This window comes from Bos mutus, chromosome 24 (genome assembly GCF_027580195.1).
Source record: "Bos mutus isolate GX-2022 chromosome 24, NWIPB_WYAK_1.1, whole genome shotgun sequence".
Lineage (NCBI taxonomy): Eukaryota > Metazoa > Chordata > Mammalia > Artiodactyla > Bovidae > Bos > Bos mutus.
The window spans coordinates 7,936,133-7,953,674 of NC_091640.1; the positions used below are offsets into that span (position 1 = coordinate 7,936,133).

The window sequence follows — 17,542 nt, forward strand, 5'->3', positions numbered from 1 at the left end:
ATACAGTCAGCAAAAACAAGACCAGGAGCTGACTGTGGCTCAGATCATGAACTCCTTATTGCCAAATGCAGACTTGAATTGAAGAAAGTAGGGAAAACCACAAGACCATTCAGGTATGACCTAAATCAAGTCCCTTATGATTATACAGTGGAAGTGAGAAATAGATTTAAGGGACTAGATCTGATAGACAGAGTGCCTGATGAACTATGGACGGAGGTTCCTCAGCGATCAATGCAAAGAAATAGAGGAAAACAACAGAATGGGAAAGACTAGAGATCTCTTCAAGAAAATTAGAGATACCAAGGGAACATTTCATGCAAAGATGGGCTCAATAAAGGACAGAAATGGTATGGACCTAACAGAAGCAGAAGATATTAAGAAGAGGTGGCAAGAATATACAAAAGAACTGTACAGAAAAGAGCTTCACAACCAATACAATCATGATGGTGTGATCACTCACCTAGAGCCAGATATCCTGGAATGTGAAGTCAAGTGGGACTTAGAAAGCATCACTATGAACAATGCTAGTGGAGGTGATGGAATGCCAGTGGAGCTATTTCAAATCCTGAAAGATGATGCTGTGAAAGTGCTGCACTCAATATGCCAGCAAATTTGGAAAACTCAGCAGTGACCACAGGACTGCAAAAGGTCAGTTTTCATTCCAATCCCAAAGAAAGGCAATGCCAAAGAATACTCAAACTACCGCAAAATTGCATTCATCTGACATGCTAGTAAATGAATGCTCAAAATTCTCCAAGCTGCACTCAATATGCCAGCAAATTTGGAAAACTCAGCAGTGGCCACAGGACTGGAAAAGGTCAGTTTTCATTTCAACCCCAACCCAAAGAAAGGCAATGCCAAAGAATGCTCAAACTACCGCACAATTGCACTCATCTCACACACTAGTAAAGTAATGCTCAAAATTCTCCAAGCCAGGCTTCAGCAGTATGTGAACCGTGAAATTCCAGATGTTCAAGCTGGTTTTAGAGAAGGCAGAGGAACCAGAGATCAAATTGCCAACATCCACTGGATCATGGAAAAAGCAAGAGAGTTCCAGAAAAATATCTATTTCTGCCATATTGACTATGCCAAAGCCTTTGACTGTGTGGATCACAACAAATTGTGGAGAATTCTGAAAGAGATGGGAATGCCAGACCGCCTGACCTGCCTCTTGATAAATCTGTATGCAGGTCAGGAAGCAACAGTTAGAACGGTACATGGAACAACAGACTGGTTCCAAATCGGGAAAAGAGAACGTTAAGGCTGTAGATTGTCACCCTGCTTATTTAACTTATATGCAGAGTACATAATGAGAAACGCTGGGCTGGAAGAAGCACAAGCTGGAATCAAGATTGCTGGGAGAAATATCAATCACCTCAGATATGCAGATGACACTACCCTTATGGCAGAAAGTGAAGAGGAACTAAAAAGCCTCTTGATGAAAGTGAAAGTGGAGAGTGAAAAAGTTGGCTTAAAGCTCAACATGCAGAAAACGAAGATCATGGCATCTGGTCCCATCACTGCATGGAAAATAGATGGGGAAAACAGTGGAAACAGTGTCAGACTTTAATTTTGGGGGCCCCAAAGTCACTGCAGATGGTGATTGCAGCCATGAAATTAAAAGATGCTTACTTCTTGGAAGGAAAGTTGTGACCAACCTAGATAGCATATTCAAAAGCAGAGATATTACTTTGCCAACAAAGGTCCATCTAGTCAAGGCTATGGTTTTTCCAGTGGTCATGTATGGATGTGAGAGTTGGACTGTGAAGAAAGCTGAGTGCCGAAGAATTGATGCTTTTGAACTGTGGTGTTGGAGAAGACTCTTGAGAGTCCCTTGGACTGCAAGGAGATCCAATCAGTCCATCCTAAAGGAGATCAGTCCTGGGTGTTCATTGGAAGGACTGATGCTGAAGCTGAAACTCCAATACTTTGGCCACTTCATGAGAAGAGCTGACTCATTGGAAAAGACCCTGATGCTGGGAGGGATTAGGGGCAGGAGGTAAAGGGGACGACAGAGGATGAGATGGCTGGATGGCACCACCGACTTGATGGACATGAGTCTGAGTGAACTCCAGGAGTTGTTGATGGACAGGGAGGCCTGGCATGCTGCAATTCATGGGGTCGCAAAGAGTCGGACATGACTTAGCGACTGAACTGAACCTAATTGAGTATTACATGATGAGGATGTCCTACAGTTTAACCATTTATCCAATGATGGGTATCTGGCTTGTTTTCAGTTCGGGGATATTTAAAATAAAGCTGCTATGAACATTTGTATGGTTTGCATGTGAACAAAAGTCTTCATTTCCCCAGGATAGATTACTGATGGTACTGCTGATGGCTGCGTGGCCACTGCATAGTTTAAGAAACTGCCACATTGTTTTCAAGAGTGTCTGAACCAATCAACCTCCCCAACAGCAGTGTATGAGTTATTCAGGTTTTCTGTCTCCTGCCAGTATGAGGTGTTGTCACTGCTTTTCATTTTAGCCTTTCCAATAGGTATTTACTGATAACTCATGATGCTTTCACTTTTCACTTTCATGCATTGGAAAAGGAAAATGCAACCCACTCGTGTTATTGCCTGGAGAGTCTCAGGGACGGCAGAGCCTGGTGGGCTGCTGTCTGTAGGGTCACACAGAGTCGGACACGACTGAAGCGACTTAGCAGTAGCAGCAGTAGCATGATGTTTTTAATTTGCATCTCACTAATGGCTAATAATGTTGACATCTGTTCATGTGTTTATCAACTTTTGTGAAGTATCAGTTCATGTTTTTTGCCCATTTCCTAACTGAATTGTTGTTTTTAAAACTTAGCTTAGAGTTTTAAGAGTTTTTTATTCACGTTTTCTGTTAGAGACATGTAGTTTGTAAATAATTCCTCCCCCCATAGCTTTTTAAAGTTCTCTTAACAGGCTCTTTCATAAAGCAAAAGTTTTCATTGTGATGAAGTTAATTTATCAAGTTTTCCTTTTAAGGGTCACACTTTTATGTCAAGTCTAAGAACTCTTTGCCTAGTCCTAGTTCCCAAAGATTTTATGTTTTGTTACAAATTTCATACTTTTACTTTTCACACTTAAATCACTAATCTACTTTGAGCTATAATGTGTGAGGTTTATGTTGAGATTCATTTATTTTGCCTATGGATGTCCAATTTTTCCCAGCACATTTGTTTGAAAGATATCCTTTCTTCATCAAATTTGTATCTTTGTCAAAAATTTGTTGGGTATATTAGAAAATCTTTTTCTTCATTATATGGTCTAAATGTATGCTTCCGTTGAAGCTCCTAAACTTCTCTATGGATGAGCAGAGTAATTCACTAAATATGCTCTAAATGTCCTCGCTAGGAGTGACTACAGCAGAAAATGAATTCTAGCATCTACATGTTGCTAAGGACAATTACTTAATCATCAATGCTCTAAAAATTAGTTACTTTAGAATATATTTAGCATATATTGGATTTAGTATATTTTAAAATTTAATTGCATCACTTCCAATAATGCTGTCTTATTTGTTGGGTGTCTTAGTTGCTACTTGTTGTGATCAAAGCTGACACTGGCTCATTCAGATGGGAAAATATTTATTTAATATTTTATTACCTCAAATCAGGAAGAGCAGGCTAGAGAACCAGGTAAAAACCACTGTATTCACAGTTGAATAGAAAATAGTGAGCTGGAAGGACTGTCGGTAGTAAACCTCTATCTTGAATCTCTGAGACACAAAACTATGGCAAAAGAAGGAAAAAACCAAAAGGCACAGGACATGTGGAACAAACGATTTAACATGCGAGGAGAAAGAACAGACAGAATTACTGTGTGAAAAAGTAATGGTAGATCATCTTTCAGAGCTGCAGGAAGACATCAAGCCATGGAATAAGCAGCACCATACACCCCCAAATAATGAACAGAATAAACACTGCACCTCCACATTTCATAGCAAACCCTCTGAAAACCAGGAAAAGAGGAAGTTACAAAGGGCCAGAAGAAAAAAGACCAATCCTTTTCAAAAGGTAACAGGATGCCTGACAACCGATTTCTCAATGCAAACAATAATAGGTTGAAGAACGGGTTCTTCTCCGTGCTGAGGAGAAAAAAACAAATACGTCAGTGATTCTCAGTCAGAGCTAGCCACTAGAATTATCAGCATCTTTCCAAGACACTAAAACTCACTCCATTTGGTCTCCTTGCCAAAAGTCCTACTTGACTGCAATCCTTTCTATACACCCAAGATTTGTGGATGTTGCTAATTTGAGAATGAACATTTAACCTTTCCTCTAAACACATTAGTGACTTTCCAGACTCTCAGCGTAGTGCAAGCCCCTTTAGTCTGGTCCTTTACTTCAACGTTCCATACCCATCCTGGGGACGCCAATATACAGTCCCTCCCAAGTACTGAGAACCATTTTTTTGGTTAAGGGCTAAGTAATGTACAGATTTCGGCAAAGTACCAGGGTGCAACAGTATGTGTGTTAAGTAGCCTTTGGAGTTGTAAACAGTTGCTATGTTCTAAATGTACAGAAGAGTACATTTCATACTTATTCATAAGTTTGGTACCTTAAAGTTATACATCATGATTTGTAACTGGATGTACTTTTATTTGAGGCTCCCCTGAAAGGTCCGTCTAGTCAAAGCTATGGTTTTTCCAGTAGTCATGTATGGATGTGAGAGTTGGACTATAAAGAAAACTGAGTGCTGAAGAATTGATGCTTTTGAATTGTAGTGTTGGAGAAGACTCTTGAGAGTTTCTTAGACAGAAGGAGATCCAACCAGTTCATCCTACAGGAAATCAGTCCTGAATATTCATTGGAAGGACTGATGCTGAAGCTGAAACTCCAATACTTTGGCCACCTGATGCAAAGAACCGACTCATTGGAAAAGACGCTGATGCTGGGAAAGATTGAGGGCAGGAGGAGAAGGGGACGACAGAGGATGAGATGGTTGGACGGTATCACTGACTCAATGGACATGAGTTTGGGTAAGCTCTGGGAATGGGTGATGGACAGGGAAGCCTGGTGTGCTGCAGTCCATGTGGTTGCAGAGTCAGACACGACTGAGCGACTGAACTGAACTGAACTGATGGTTCAGATGGTAAAGAATCTGTCTGCAATGCAGGAGACCTGGATTAAATCCCTGGATCAGGAAGGTCCCCTGGAGAAGGGAATGGCTATCCACTCCAGTATTCTTGCCTGGAGAATCCCATGGACAGAGGAGCTATAGTCCATGGGGTCACAAAGAGTTGGACACAACTGAGCGACTAACACTTTTGGGGACTTCCCTGGTGGTTCAGACAGTTACAAAGCTAATACTTAAAAAATTCCAAAGTGTAATAAAGTCAATAAAAGCATCAGTAAAATGACATGGGTCCTTTCTACAGAACAGTCCCTAGGGTCTTTAAAGCACTCAGAGAGATATAATTCCTTTTTCCTAGTAAGTTAAATGAAAGGCATAGCTTTTTAGGCAAGTTCAAATATGTCAAAAGTATTTTTTCATTTTTTTTCTTGAATAACATGTGAAAAGTTTTACTAGACTTATATAGACAGAGATATAGAATTTTCTCTTACTGACCGTCACCCTTTAAAAGTTGTAATTTTTTAAAAGACACACTAAAATTCAATGTTAAATACCAAACATTTTTCCAAATAAAAGTATAATGTGAAGATGTAACAATTTATATAATAAATATAAGACATTTTATGAACATTTTATTCTCCTGGAGTAGGGCTAGGTGCCTTTACATAGTTAGGGAAGATAACAATTCATCACTAACTAACGAAGGCTAACAACTCGTTTGGAAATATATACATATTCTACTTAATATACAACATAAATTATATGTATGCATGTATTTAAGTATGTGTACATATGTACATTCATAGACATACACACATGCATATTTTAAAGGTTAGTGAATGGTAAAAAAATGTATTTCATATTTACAAAAAAATCAAGAGAAAAATAACTATACATGTTTACACATGTAATACATCATATATTTAAACATTTAAAAATATAACTGAGAATGGCATATAGCCAATTTTAAAAATTAGGAAACTAAGAAAAGGAACATCATTTAAGTATGCATAATTCAATTCCTGCCACTTAAAAGCTACTGCTGCTGCTGCTAAGTCGCTTCAGTTGTGTCCGACTCTGTGCGACCCCATAGACAGCTGCCCACCAGGCTCCGCCATCCCTGGGATTCTCCAGGCAAGAACATGGAGTGGGTTGCCATTTCCTTCTCCAATGCATGAAAGTGAAAGGTGAAAGTGAAGTCGCTCAGTCGTGTCCGACTCTTAGCGCCCCCATGGACTGCAGCCTACCAGGCTCCTCTGTCCATGGGATTTTCCAAGCAAGAGTACTGGAGTGGGGTACCATTGCCTTCTCTGCACTTAAAAGCAGCTGGCTACAAAAATAAACAAATAACTGACCCCAGCCTCTTAGATAGCGTTCACAGTATATTTCAGTACTGTCTGATGTTAAAGACATTGGGCAGGTTCTTGCTGAATAACTCTGTCACCCGTTGATTTGCCAGATCCCAGTAAATGTGCATTATTTTTTAGTTGTGTTTTTCTTTAAATAAACTCACTTTCCATTGGGTTAGTTCAAACATAAGCTTTTATATAACAACCTTAAATAAAAGACCATTTTTCATAAATAAAGGTAATGATAAAATAAACAGATTTAAATATTTTTAAAGCATTTTAAACTCTACTGGAACAGTGTCAGTTTTTGAAATTTGTTTTCTTTTCTTAAAAGGAGAGATCATCTGGGTTTTAGATGGTACAATGGAAACAAAATCATGGCCAAAGTGGACTAGAGAAATATCAGTATAGAGACTCCTTATTGTGGCAAAGATTCTCTTACTACATAGCAGTTTTTCTAGCTTTACTGAGATATAATTGACATATAATATTGTATAAGTTTAAGGTGTACATCATAATGATTTCATATGCATATACAGTGATCTGATCAATGTGATAAGTTTGTGTGCTCAGTCACTCGTCATGTCCTACTCTGGGCGACCCCATGGACTATAGTCTGCCAGGCTTCTCTGATCATGGAAATTTTCCAGGCAAAAATACTGGAGTGGGTTGCCATTTCCTTCTCTAATTCACATGGCTTATTATGATCCAACCGGAACAACACATTAGAATAAAAATACTTCAAGACAATGGAAATTATTTCAAATACACAGACTTCAGATTAAACTTTTTTTTTTTTTACATTATTTTATACTCATCTACAATGTCAACATTTATGGAGCACCTCTGAAATACTCTTAAGGAAACCGGGAATGTAAAACTTATAGAGATAGTGACCACTGTTTGGTTACCCTAGGTACAATTTATTTTGGTCATCTGGAAGATGTCCCTGAGTGCTGAGCATAATCTTTGTTATCTGAGGGAACGTCATCTTCTAAAGTTCAGCTTGCCAGCAGTCATGTATAAACCTATCCAGACAAAAGCTGAGATGTGAACTCTCATATCTCACCCCTGATTTAATGACTTCCCCCAGGTATTACATGGGCATAATCATTTCATATCAAAATCCAGCAAAATGTTTTGGTTTGGTTTTTACAGTTAGGCTTACTTTTATTTTCTGTGCTTTCTGGCTTAAAGGTTTGAAAAAAAAAAAAAAAAAAAAAAAAAAAAAAAACACCCAAAAACTTAGTCATGCCCATATGCATAGGTAGGAATGTTTTTTTAAAAAGGAAAAAAATAATCTCACTAATGCAGATAACAGAGTTTCTTAGGATAGCTAAAATGTCATATACACAAACATACGGCTGCAAAGCAATTAATATAGAGAAACTGAATAGATGGTATACAAGACCATTTTCTACTATAAAATTCTAAGAACAAGTGAGACTTGTAGACAGATAGAGAAATAAGTGGTATGTACACCTAACATTAAACATATACATAACATAAAAACCTGAATATAGCACAGAGAGCTCAGCTCTGTGTTCTGTGATGACCTAGATGGGTAGAACTGGGGGGAAGAGAGGTCCAAGAGGGAGGAGATATATGTATACATATAGCTGACTCACTTCATTGTATAGCAAACAATAACACAACAATGTAAAGCAATTAAACTCCAACAAAAAATGTAGAGCTAAAATAATTGGAATTTTATACATTCTAAATCCATATTTAATGAGAATGAGATAAATAATAAGTCATCATGTATATAACAGATCCACTTCAGAAAGCAAAATGCCTAGCATACACAATACTCACAAATGAGTAAGGATTTAAAGGTATACCCAATACAACTTCCACATCTTAAATCCTTAGATTGAGAACTCATACCTGTGGTAATGATCCAGAAAGTTCTTTCAAACTTTTGAATGGTCAAAATTATTTTGCCTGTATCTTATGTTAAATATATTTATTATATCAAAACTAAGATCATGGCATCTGGTCCCATCATTTGATGGGAAATAGATGGGGAAACAGTGGAAACAGTGTCAGACTTTATTTTTGGGGGCTCCAAAATCACTGCAGATGGTGATTGCAGCCATGAAATTAAAAGACGCTTACTCCTTGGAAGGAAAGTTATGACCAACCTAGATAGCATATTGAAAAGCAGAGATATTACTTTGCCAACAAAGGTCTGTCTAGTCAAGGCTATGGTTTTCCTGTGCTCATGTATGGATGTGAGAGTTGGACTATAAAGAAAGCTGAGCACAGAAGATTTGATGCTTTTGAAAGGTGGTGTTGGAGAAGACTCTTGAGAGTCCCTTGGACTGCAAGAAGATCCAACCAGTCCATTCTAAAGGAGATCAGTCCTGGGTGTTCATTGGAAGGACTGATGCTGAAGCTGAAACTCCAATACTTTGGCCACCTCATGTGAAGAGTTGACTCATTGGAAAAGACCCTGATGCTGGGAGGGATTGGGGGCAGGAGGAGAAGGGGACGACAGAGGACTAGATGGCTGGATGGCATCACCGACTCGATGGACATGAGTTTGGGTGAACTCCAGGAGTTGGTGATGGACAGGAAGGCCTGGCATGCTGTGATTCATGGGGTTGCAAAGAGTCGGACATGACTGAGCGACTGAACTGAACTGAACTGAATTCTTGGCAAACTACTAATGCATTTCATACACAACATAATCTCTTTTCACAAAATACTTTCTAGAGATTTGGGAGTCCAGAAAAAATTTTAAATGCTCTGCTGCTGCTAAGTTGCTTCAGTCATGTCTGACTCTGTGTGACCCCATAGACGGCAGCCCACCAGGCTCCCCCATCCCTGGGATTCTTCAGGCAAGAACACTGGAGTGGGTTGCCATTTCCTTCTCCAATGCATGAAAGTGAAAAGTGAAAGTGAAGTCACTCAGCATTGTCCGACTCTTAGTGACCCCATGGACTGCAGCCCACCAGGCTCCTCCATCCATGATATTTTCCAGGCAAGAGTACTGGAGTGGGTTGCCATTGCTTCCTCCTTTAAATGCTCTAGGGACCAAAAATATGCAAATGCACACACAAAGGTTGCCATTTGTATTAATGAGGGAGATTTATAAAGGGATAAATTTTCAGAAAACATGTCTCATGAAAACCTACTCTCTTCCATCATCAGGTAAAAGCTGTTTGTAAAACGACAGGAAAACTCAGAAGAGTTTGCAAGAAGCAGACAAGTAATCATCAGACTAGGAATGGGGGTGTCTTGAGGTTTTAATCCAGGAGGGAAAGAGGGCAAGGGACAGATGAATCCATGATCGGTTGTTAGAACAAATGGAGACCCTGCAGAAGAGAAAACCCTCAACAGATGATGAGCTCATCAAGCTGCTGCTCATCAGAGACTCCAGAAGTGCGCTCTACTTTCACCTGCTTCCTCTACAGCTGGGTGGGGACACAATGATTACCCTAAGTCCCCTACATATGAACCTTCAAGTTGCAAACTTTCAAAGACGCCCGTGTGCCCCTGTGTGCCAGCTGTTATACTGTACTACTCTACTTTTCAAGGTACTGTACTGTAAGGTTAAAAATGTTTTCTCTTTTGTGTGTTCTTTATGTATTATTTGTGTGAAAAGTATTATAAATCTATCACCATACAGTAGCATATAGCTGATTATATTAGTTGGGTACCGAAGCTAACTCTGTTGGACTTAGGAACAAACTGGACTTACCAGCACTGTCAGAATGGACCTCATTCTTACATAGGGGGCTTGCTGTATTCCTGACCTACTACACCATGAGTAGTGGTGATGTAGAAGATGGTGTCAGAGAAGGCAATGGCAACCCACTCCAGTACTCTTGCCTGGAAAATCCCATGGACGGAGGAGCCTGGTGGGCTGCAGTCCATGGGGTCGCTAAAGTCGGACATGACTGAGCGACTTCACTTTCACTTTTCACTTTCATGCACTGGAGAAGGAAATGGCAACCCACTCCAGTGTTCTTGGCTGGAGAATCCCAGGGACGGGAAACCTGGTGGGCTGCCGTCTATGGGGTCGCACAGAATTGGACATGACTGAAGTGACTTAGCAGCAGCAGCAGCAGCAGAAGATGCTGTGCTGTGCTAAGTCACTTCAGTCGTGTTCAACTCTCTGCAACCCTATGAACTGCAGCCCACCATGCTCCTCTATCCATGGGATTCTCCAGGCAAGAATACCGGAGTGAGTTGGCATGCCCTCCTCAAGGGAATCTTCCCCACCCAGGGATCAAACCCGCGGCACTATACGTCTCCTGCACTGGCAGGTGGGTTCTTCAGCACTAGCGCCGCCTGGGAAGCCCCACTTACGGGTAATAAGAACCCTGACTTAATACAACCTGACTCTGGAATATTCATACACACACACCCAGTGTACACAAGCTGACAAACAGTAGATGCTGCATAATTATTTAACCATTTGTTGAATGTGTAATACCACCCTATCCTGAGACACCCCTTCAATACCCACACATACCAAGCCAACCTCTCACCTGACTACTAAGAACTAGAAAAAAGCTGCATAAAATACTATCTGTGAACACCTGCCTGTGAATACGCACGTTGATGTATTTGAATAAAATTCCTTGAGAACAAGGACACGAGAGCCTAGAGACAGTCAAGTTTCAGAATCACGGTAGCCTGTTTGCAGTCTGGAACTTGTGCACTGATGACAGTGATGGTAATGATGTGATGTCATTCCACTATGCTGCATTTACGTGCTGCTATATTTTTAGAGTCAATAAGCTAAGTATAAAGTGACTAAGTTTCAGTGATTGTGTTCTATCTGCAAACCAAGAATAGCTTGGGTACTTTGTAATATATGCTTTGTTGATTAAACTTAACCCATTAGAGGTCAGAAGAAAAACAGATAATCAAGGCTAAGAAATAAACAATACTGACCAACATGCGTTTGCTTTGTTTATTTTTATTAGAGTTTTTAAGTACTCTTTTCTTTAATAAGAAAACACTGGCCACCATGGTATCCTGTGAATTATAACATTAATCATGCAACAGATAAAATGGTGAGAAGAACTAAACTACTGTAAAGGCTTTTAAATCCTGCAATATATATTATAGAGAAATATAGAAAAAATAGAAATATATAGAGAAATATAGAAAAAATATAGAAATATATAGAGAAAAATATATAGAGAAAATATATTATTTCATATGTATTACAATGAAAAATAATAAAGAATTTAAAGAAATGATTCTTTATGAGTCATGTCATTGTATTTTTAATAATTGAACACCTTTAAAGATACAATGATTTAACAAGCATATTTTTAAAGGGCAAAAGTAAAATTCAGGAAAATGATTCTATTTATTTCCTCAAAATTATTTTCCTAAATGGAAGAAAAACTGATTGAGTGAAGACAAATTTCAAAGCAAGCAAAAAAAGTGTTTAACATTTACCACTTCCTCCAACTATTTGGCTGAAGAACTATCCACAACAGGTAGCACTAGTTTCTATTAAAAGACACATGGCAGGGGCCCTTTCAAACACTGACCTGGAAGCACCTCTGGAACAGTTGCCCCACAGGGTAGAGGGCAGAAGTGCTTTTCTGCCCTCATTCAGCGTAACGATAAGCACTAACTTGTGAGGAGTAAAGGGCATATTAAACATTTTATCTCAAAATATATTTTCATGTCATCCTTTTTATCTCTGATATGATTGGACTCATACCTAGCCCTTCTCCCTCCCCTTAGAATACTATAAAACTTGTTTCCTGAAAGCATGCCTTCTACCCACAGTAAATCAAATATCTGTGCATATTTAATTAGATTTCTATTTTGAAACTTAACCCATAAAAGAACTATTATGTATCTGATGAGTTAAAAATATTTTGCTTACAAAAGTTCATAGTTCTGAGTCCATAAAATTAGGAATATATATTATTAACTATGAAAACGAATGCTTAGATAATTCCTATATCTCTATTTTGGGGTATGATAATACGTTTTCATTTTTAAGGCGCACAATATTCACTTAGTGTTTTAACTATCTTAAGGGACCCATTTAAAACTTACTAAGCTTTACAGAATCACATGTGTGAAGTTGTGTCATTTGAACTCCCTCTTTTGAATATTGCCATATTCTGAATAGAAAAGTTTCTAAAGTTTAAGTAAATAATATTTTCCAAAACAATCAAGGCTAATGTAGCTTAATATTTTGATTTGCTATTAAAACCAAGCAAAACTGTTTCAACACCAACCTGTGAAATTCATATTTCTCAAGCAGAAATGGAACACAAAAGGAGGTCCTCCGAACATAAACATGCTTTTACTGTTTTCTGGGTCGTTTACACAGGCATGGTTCTACACAGTGAGTGTGGAAACAGATGCTTTGGAAAGGAAATGAACATTGGCACCCATCTTTAGGGGGGAAACTGTGTCTGCTGAACCAAGAGGACATTTCAAAGGCTACAAATGTCAGTTACCCAAGAAGCCTTCAATACCCTTCTCCTGGATCCTATCTTATAATTAAGTAGCAAATTCGGTTTTAATTGTAGGAAATCTTGGAAAGGTCTGACGGGGGAGGAATCCTACAGATTCCAAGGCCAAGTGCGCAAAGAGGTGATTTCTCAGCGTTCTGCTCCTTATTCTGATTTTCACATACAGGGTAACTGTGCAACCAGATGCCCGTCTCCCCGAGGGGCTGAAATCACCCATCAGCTTATAGCCTGTGAGGTGTCAGACACAATGGAAATTTCAAGGAGAGGAGCTAGAGTGCTGAGCAGGCACCCTGTGGGAGACCAAAGGGCGTCAGAGGTCAAGTTCCTGAAACCCTTCTCGTCCGGCCCACCCCCACGCTCTAGCTCGGCTGATGGCTCTGGGGGCCACAGATGGAAGCACCGTGTCCCGGCCGCGCGCAGCTTTTCCTGGGGGTTCTTCCTTCCCTCTCCGGGAAAGAACGCGTTCCTCTACCCAGAGGAGCCCCGAAACCTGGCCGAGCCACTCCCCCAAGGTGGGGCGCCAGGCTGGGGGGGGGGAGGGTCGTCACCCAGCTCTATGCTCCCCACTTGGACAGATCTGCTGGGGCTCGAGAAGGGGTCCCGTGTGTCCTTGGGGGTACCGTCCGCATCTCGAAAGTGAAGCCAGCAGGGGCAGCACCCACAGGCAAGTCAGCCCGGTCCCATCCTCCGGCCCCCGGCACCTGCGCTCACCCACTGGCCACGCAGCGGCTCCTCGGTTCGGGCGATCCTTCTTTTAGGGACTCTGCCCTTCCTTAGTTTTCCAACGATATATTAAATATCTAGCATTTATCTTCTCTTTTTTTCTTTTTCTTTTCCTTTTCTTCCCCTCCTTCCTTCCCTTTTAATGAGAAAATAAACGAAGTCTCTCTCCTTTCCTCCCTCTCCAAGTTAAGAGTGCTCATCTCTTCAGCAGAGAAAGCAGGGAATGTTCTCGGTCAAGGCCGCGTAGCCCCAGCATCCCGGAGCTCCGCTGAACTGGAACTCGGAGAAGAGTGAGGCGGAGAGACATCCAGGGAATCGGGAAAACCGGCATCCTGGCCTCCGCACATGGAGCGTCCCTCGCACCCTGGACCGGCCCGGCCCGGTGGGTGTCAGGACTCAACTCCACGTCGCGCCCCCCCGAGGAGGCCCCCCCGCCCGGCTCTCCGACCTGCCGCTCCGCACCCACACCCCCACGTCCGCCCAGTCGGGGCAGTGCTCCGCCCAGGTGACCCCCCCTCTCCGGCTCCCTCCAGTCCACATCCCGGGTCCTCTACCACCGTCTACGCGTTCCTCTTACCTCCTCCTCCGGTCACTAGTGAAGTTTTTACAACCCTCAAGGGTCTACACTGTCTCTCTCTCAAATCGGGCAGAGCATCTTTCAAAAGACCGTGAGCAGGTCTCCAGAAACTTTTCGGCCGCCGCGGCTCCGGGGTCAGCGACCGTGAGCACACCCCTGGCGCGCATACCCGGGCGCAGGTCCACCTGTCCCGGTGCACCCCAAGCCGGGAAGCCTGCCCGCCGGCAACCGCAAAACTCGCCGGCTCGCCTCGCAGAGCCGCGGGGCGCTAGCCGGGCATCGAAAGAGAAATTGGAAATGGGCTGGGGCAGCGGGGACTGGGAAGCGGTGACGATTCTGGATACACACTCAGAGGAGAGTGTGTCCACGCCCTGCACACCGAGCGACTGTACCCCGAAGGCGCACACTTCCCGAGATCAGAGCCCTGTGGATGCTCTGAATGTAACCCCCACTCCGGGGCGCATCCATCTCGGAATTGATCATCCTTTCGCCTAGGCGACTTCTCAGTCTGGGTCTGAACCAGCGCCGCGCACGGGAGGATGCGGATCCGGGCGCTCCCGGCGCCCTCGCCCCATCTCCGAGACCCCCACCCCCCGCGCCCCCCCGCCCCCGGGGCAGGTGCGGGCCCCCAGCCCGGCCGAGCAACAAGCGGGCCGTGCGCGGGGGAGCCGGGTCCCTGTCCGCCTCCGTCCCCGCGTGGGTCACCTCTCCCCGCCCCCCACCGCCAGCCGCGCCAAACGGGCGACGGGGACGAGAAAGCCGCGCGGGCGACTCACCCCCAGCTTCCTGCTGCGGATTTTCACGTAGCCCTGCTTGACTATGTCGTTAAAGTTGGAGGCCATGGTCGGCGCGCTCGGCTTCCCCGGGTCGAGACCGCCGCCGTCCGCCGCGGGGTCCGCGCAGGTCTCGCATGCAGCCGGCCGCCCCCGAGCTCCTGCCGCCGGGGACGCGGGCGGGGTGGCGGGGCGACCGCGGGCGGGGAGCGAAGGCGGCCCGGCGCTGCGAGCCGCGCGCGCCCTCCGCGTCCCGGTCCTCACCTCCGCCCCCGCCGCGCGCCGCCGCCGCCGCCCCCGGCCAGCACCCTCGGGCCGGCGGCTCCCTCGGCGGCGCGGCGCCGGCCGGAGCGCACCCGCGCCGGGGAGGGGCGGGCCGGGGGGGCGGGCCGACTCGCCAGCGCGCCTCCCTCCCCGCGGCCCGCGCGGCGGCGGAGCCCGGAGACGCTCGCCAGACGCGCTCCATCACTCGCGGCTCGGGCGCCGCTCTCCTCCCGCCGCCCCGCGCCCAGCTCCCACCCCGGCAGCCAGGGCCCGCTGCGCTCTCCCGGGGCGCGGGGTTCTTCCCCGGGCTCTGGCTCTCCACGACCCGGACCGCACCCCGGGGACCCCAGGGCGGAGGTGGGGTGGGGGGGCTATGCTCCCCGGGAAGATAGGCCAAGGAAGTGAGGGCGAAACAATTGTTTATTTCGAGGGCCGTGTTTACAGTGCGATTTGATTCCTGCCGCACACACTCGCGTGCCCGGTCTGCGCCCCGTTAGGAAGTGTAAAATCGAGCTCTTCCCGATGCACACAAAGAGACCGATCGTGCGCATGTGTCTAGTCCCTCGGCTGCTGGGGAGACTGGAGCGATCAGGCGAGGCGCCGGCCGCCGACGTCCTCTCCCGAAGAGGCGCTGGCCCTGGGGGGAGTGATGTGTGCCCGCGTTTTCCTGAACTGTGGCTTAAAGCGGCTCGTGGCTCCCGGTCTTCTAGAGGAAATGGAGACCACAGCTGCTCCCAGTGGATGCAAATGATTCATTGAAACGTTCCACTCAACAAAGCAACGAAGAACTTTGTCCCCTTAATGTAGGAACACAAGACATTCAAGTCGGCTGTTCTCTGTTGTAAAAGAAATCTTAAGCTAAAATTTCTGTTTGATAAGATTGGAGGGAAAACGACGGAGTATCAAATGTTGGCTGAAGGCAATATAAGGATTTGTGCTAGAGGAAAGGATATTTAATACCTTAGTAGGTAAGGATGTTTCTAAGTAAGGAAAAAATGTGTCAAGATTGAAAATTTTCTAAGTGACTCAATTATAGTCAATATTGAATATAGCTTCAAAAGATCGTGTTTCCTTCTGCTCATTTGGGTGAGCAGTATTTTTCCAAGTTCTCAGATAAATTTTCTTAGCTCTATTGGGAACATAATAGTAAGAGAGAAAGGAAACTACTTGATTGAGGGGAGAAAAATACTAAAATTTGCAGGATAAAGTAACATGCCCTTCACTCTACTAAATGGATGCCCCAAGGGTGATTTTTGTCCAGACATTAGCAAGAGTCTCCATCTAAAACCGTTATAACCCGGTGGAAACTCTAACTTATCTAAACAGCACACTATTCGTATCTGCTCATCTATGTAGCCAGCACAGTTTGAAGACCTGTTTGAATGATGCAGAGGACCAGGTGCTAGGCAGGTCTCATATATCCAATCACATGGCAGTATTTCTTAGGCTGTCACTCTAGAATGAGCTCAAATTCTGACCTTTCCAGAAAACTTGCATAAACTCCCTATTGACTCCATGTGATTCCCCTTTTCCAAACACCTGGAGCATGTGCGTAGTCCTCAGGAGCTAAATATCTTCAGCTGTGTTGGACTCTTTGTGACCCCATGAACTGTGCTCCTCTGTCCATGGGATTCTCCAGGTAAGCATACTGGAATGAGTTGCCATTTCCTTCTCCAGGGGATCTTCCCAACCCAGGGATTGAACCCACATCTCTTAGGTCTTCCGCACTGACAGGTAGCTGCTTTACCACTAGTGCCGCCTGGGAAGTCCCATTTGCTCCTGTTTTCATATACATGGCTATTATTGGTTTCCTTTATCTGAAGACTGTTTTAGATTTGCAGATACTTTAAATACATTCAGTCCTCTTTGCAACACAAGGAGACTTGCCATTTAATAGATGAGGAAACTGAAGCTCGGAGATGTTCAGTTTCAGAGGCACAATTTCAAGACAGGTTTTGTGTCCACAATAATTTCCCTGACCACTAACTTCCACCATCATTTATATAGTAATTGGTTTCCACAAATCGATTGTAAGCTGTTTGAAGTCAGGGATTAATTTTGTCTCAGCAACAATCTTAGGGCATACTCAAGGATAAGATAAAGGTTCTGCCTTTTAAAGATTATGGAAAGATGATGCCTTTGTTCATACGCTTATGTAGGTCTCTGCTACTGCTGCTGCTAAGTCGCTTCAGTCGTGTCCGACTCTGTGTGACCCCATAGATGGTAGCCCACCAGGCTCCGCTGTCCCTGGGATTCTCCAGGCAAGAACACTGGAGTGGGTTGCCATTTCCTTCTCCGATGCATGAAAGTGAAAAGTGAAAGTG

The 17,542-nt window shown here is 43.9% G+C and overlaps 1 protein-coding gene across 1 annotated transcript in view; it reads right to left on the reverse strand.

Moving 5' to 3' along the window:
* Window positions 1–15,272, reverse strand: part of DOK6 (docking protein 6) — a 414,927-nt gene extending 399,655 nt beyond the window's left edge. Inside the window, exon 1 of the mRNA XM_070361670.1 lies at window positions 14,958–15,272. Coding sequence (XP_070217771.1) covers window positions 14,958–15,023 — 66 coding nt within the window. The 5' untranslated portion in view covers window positions 15,024–15,272. The remainder of the gene's footprint in view (window positions 1–14,957) is intronic.
* Window positions 15,273–17,542: the final 2,270 nt, after the last annotated feature.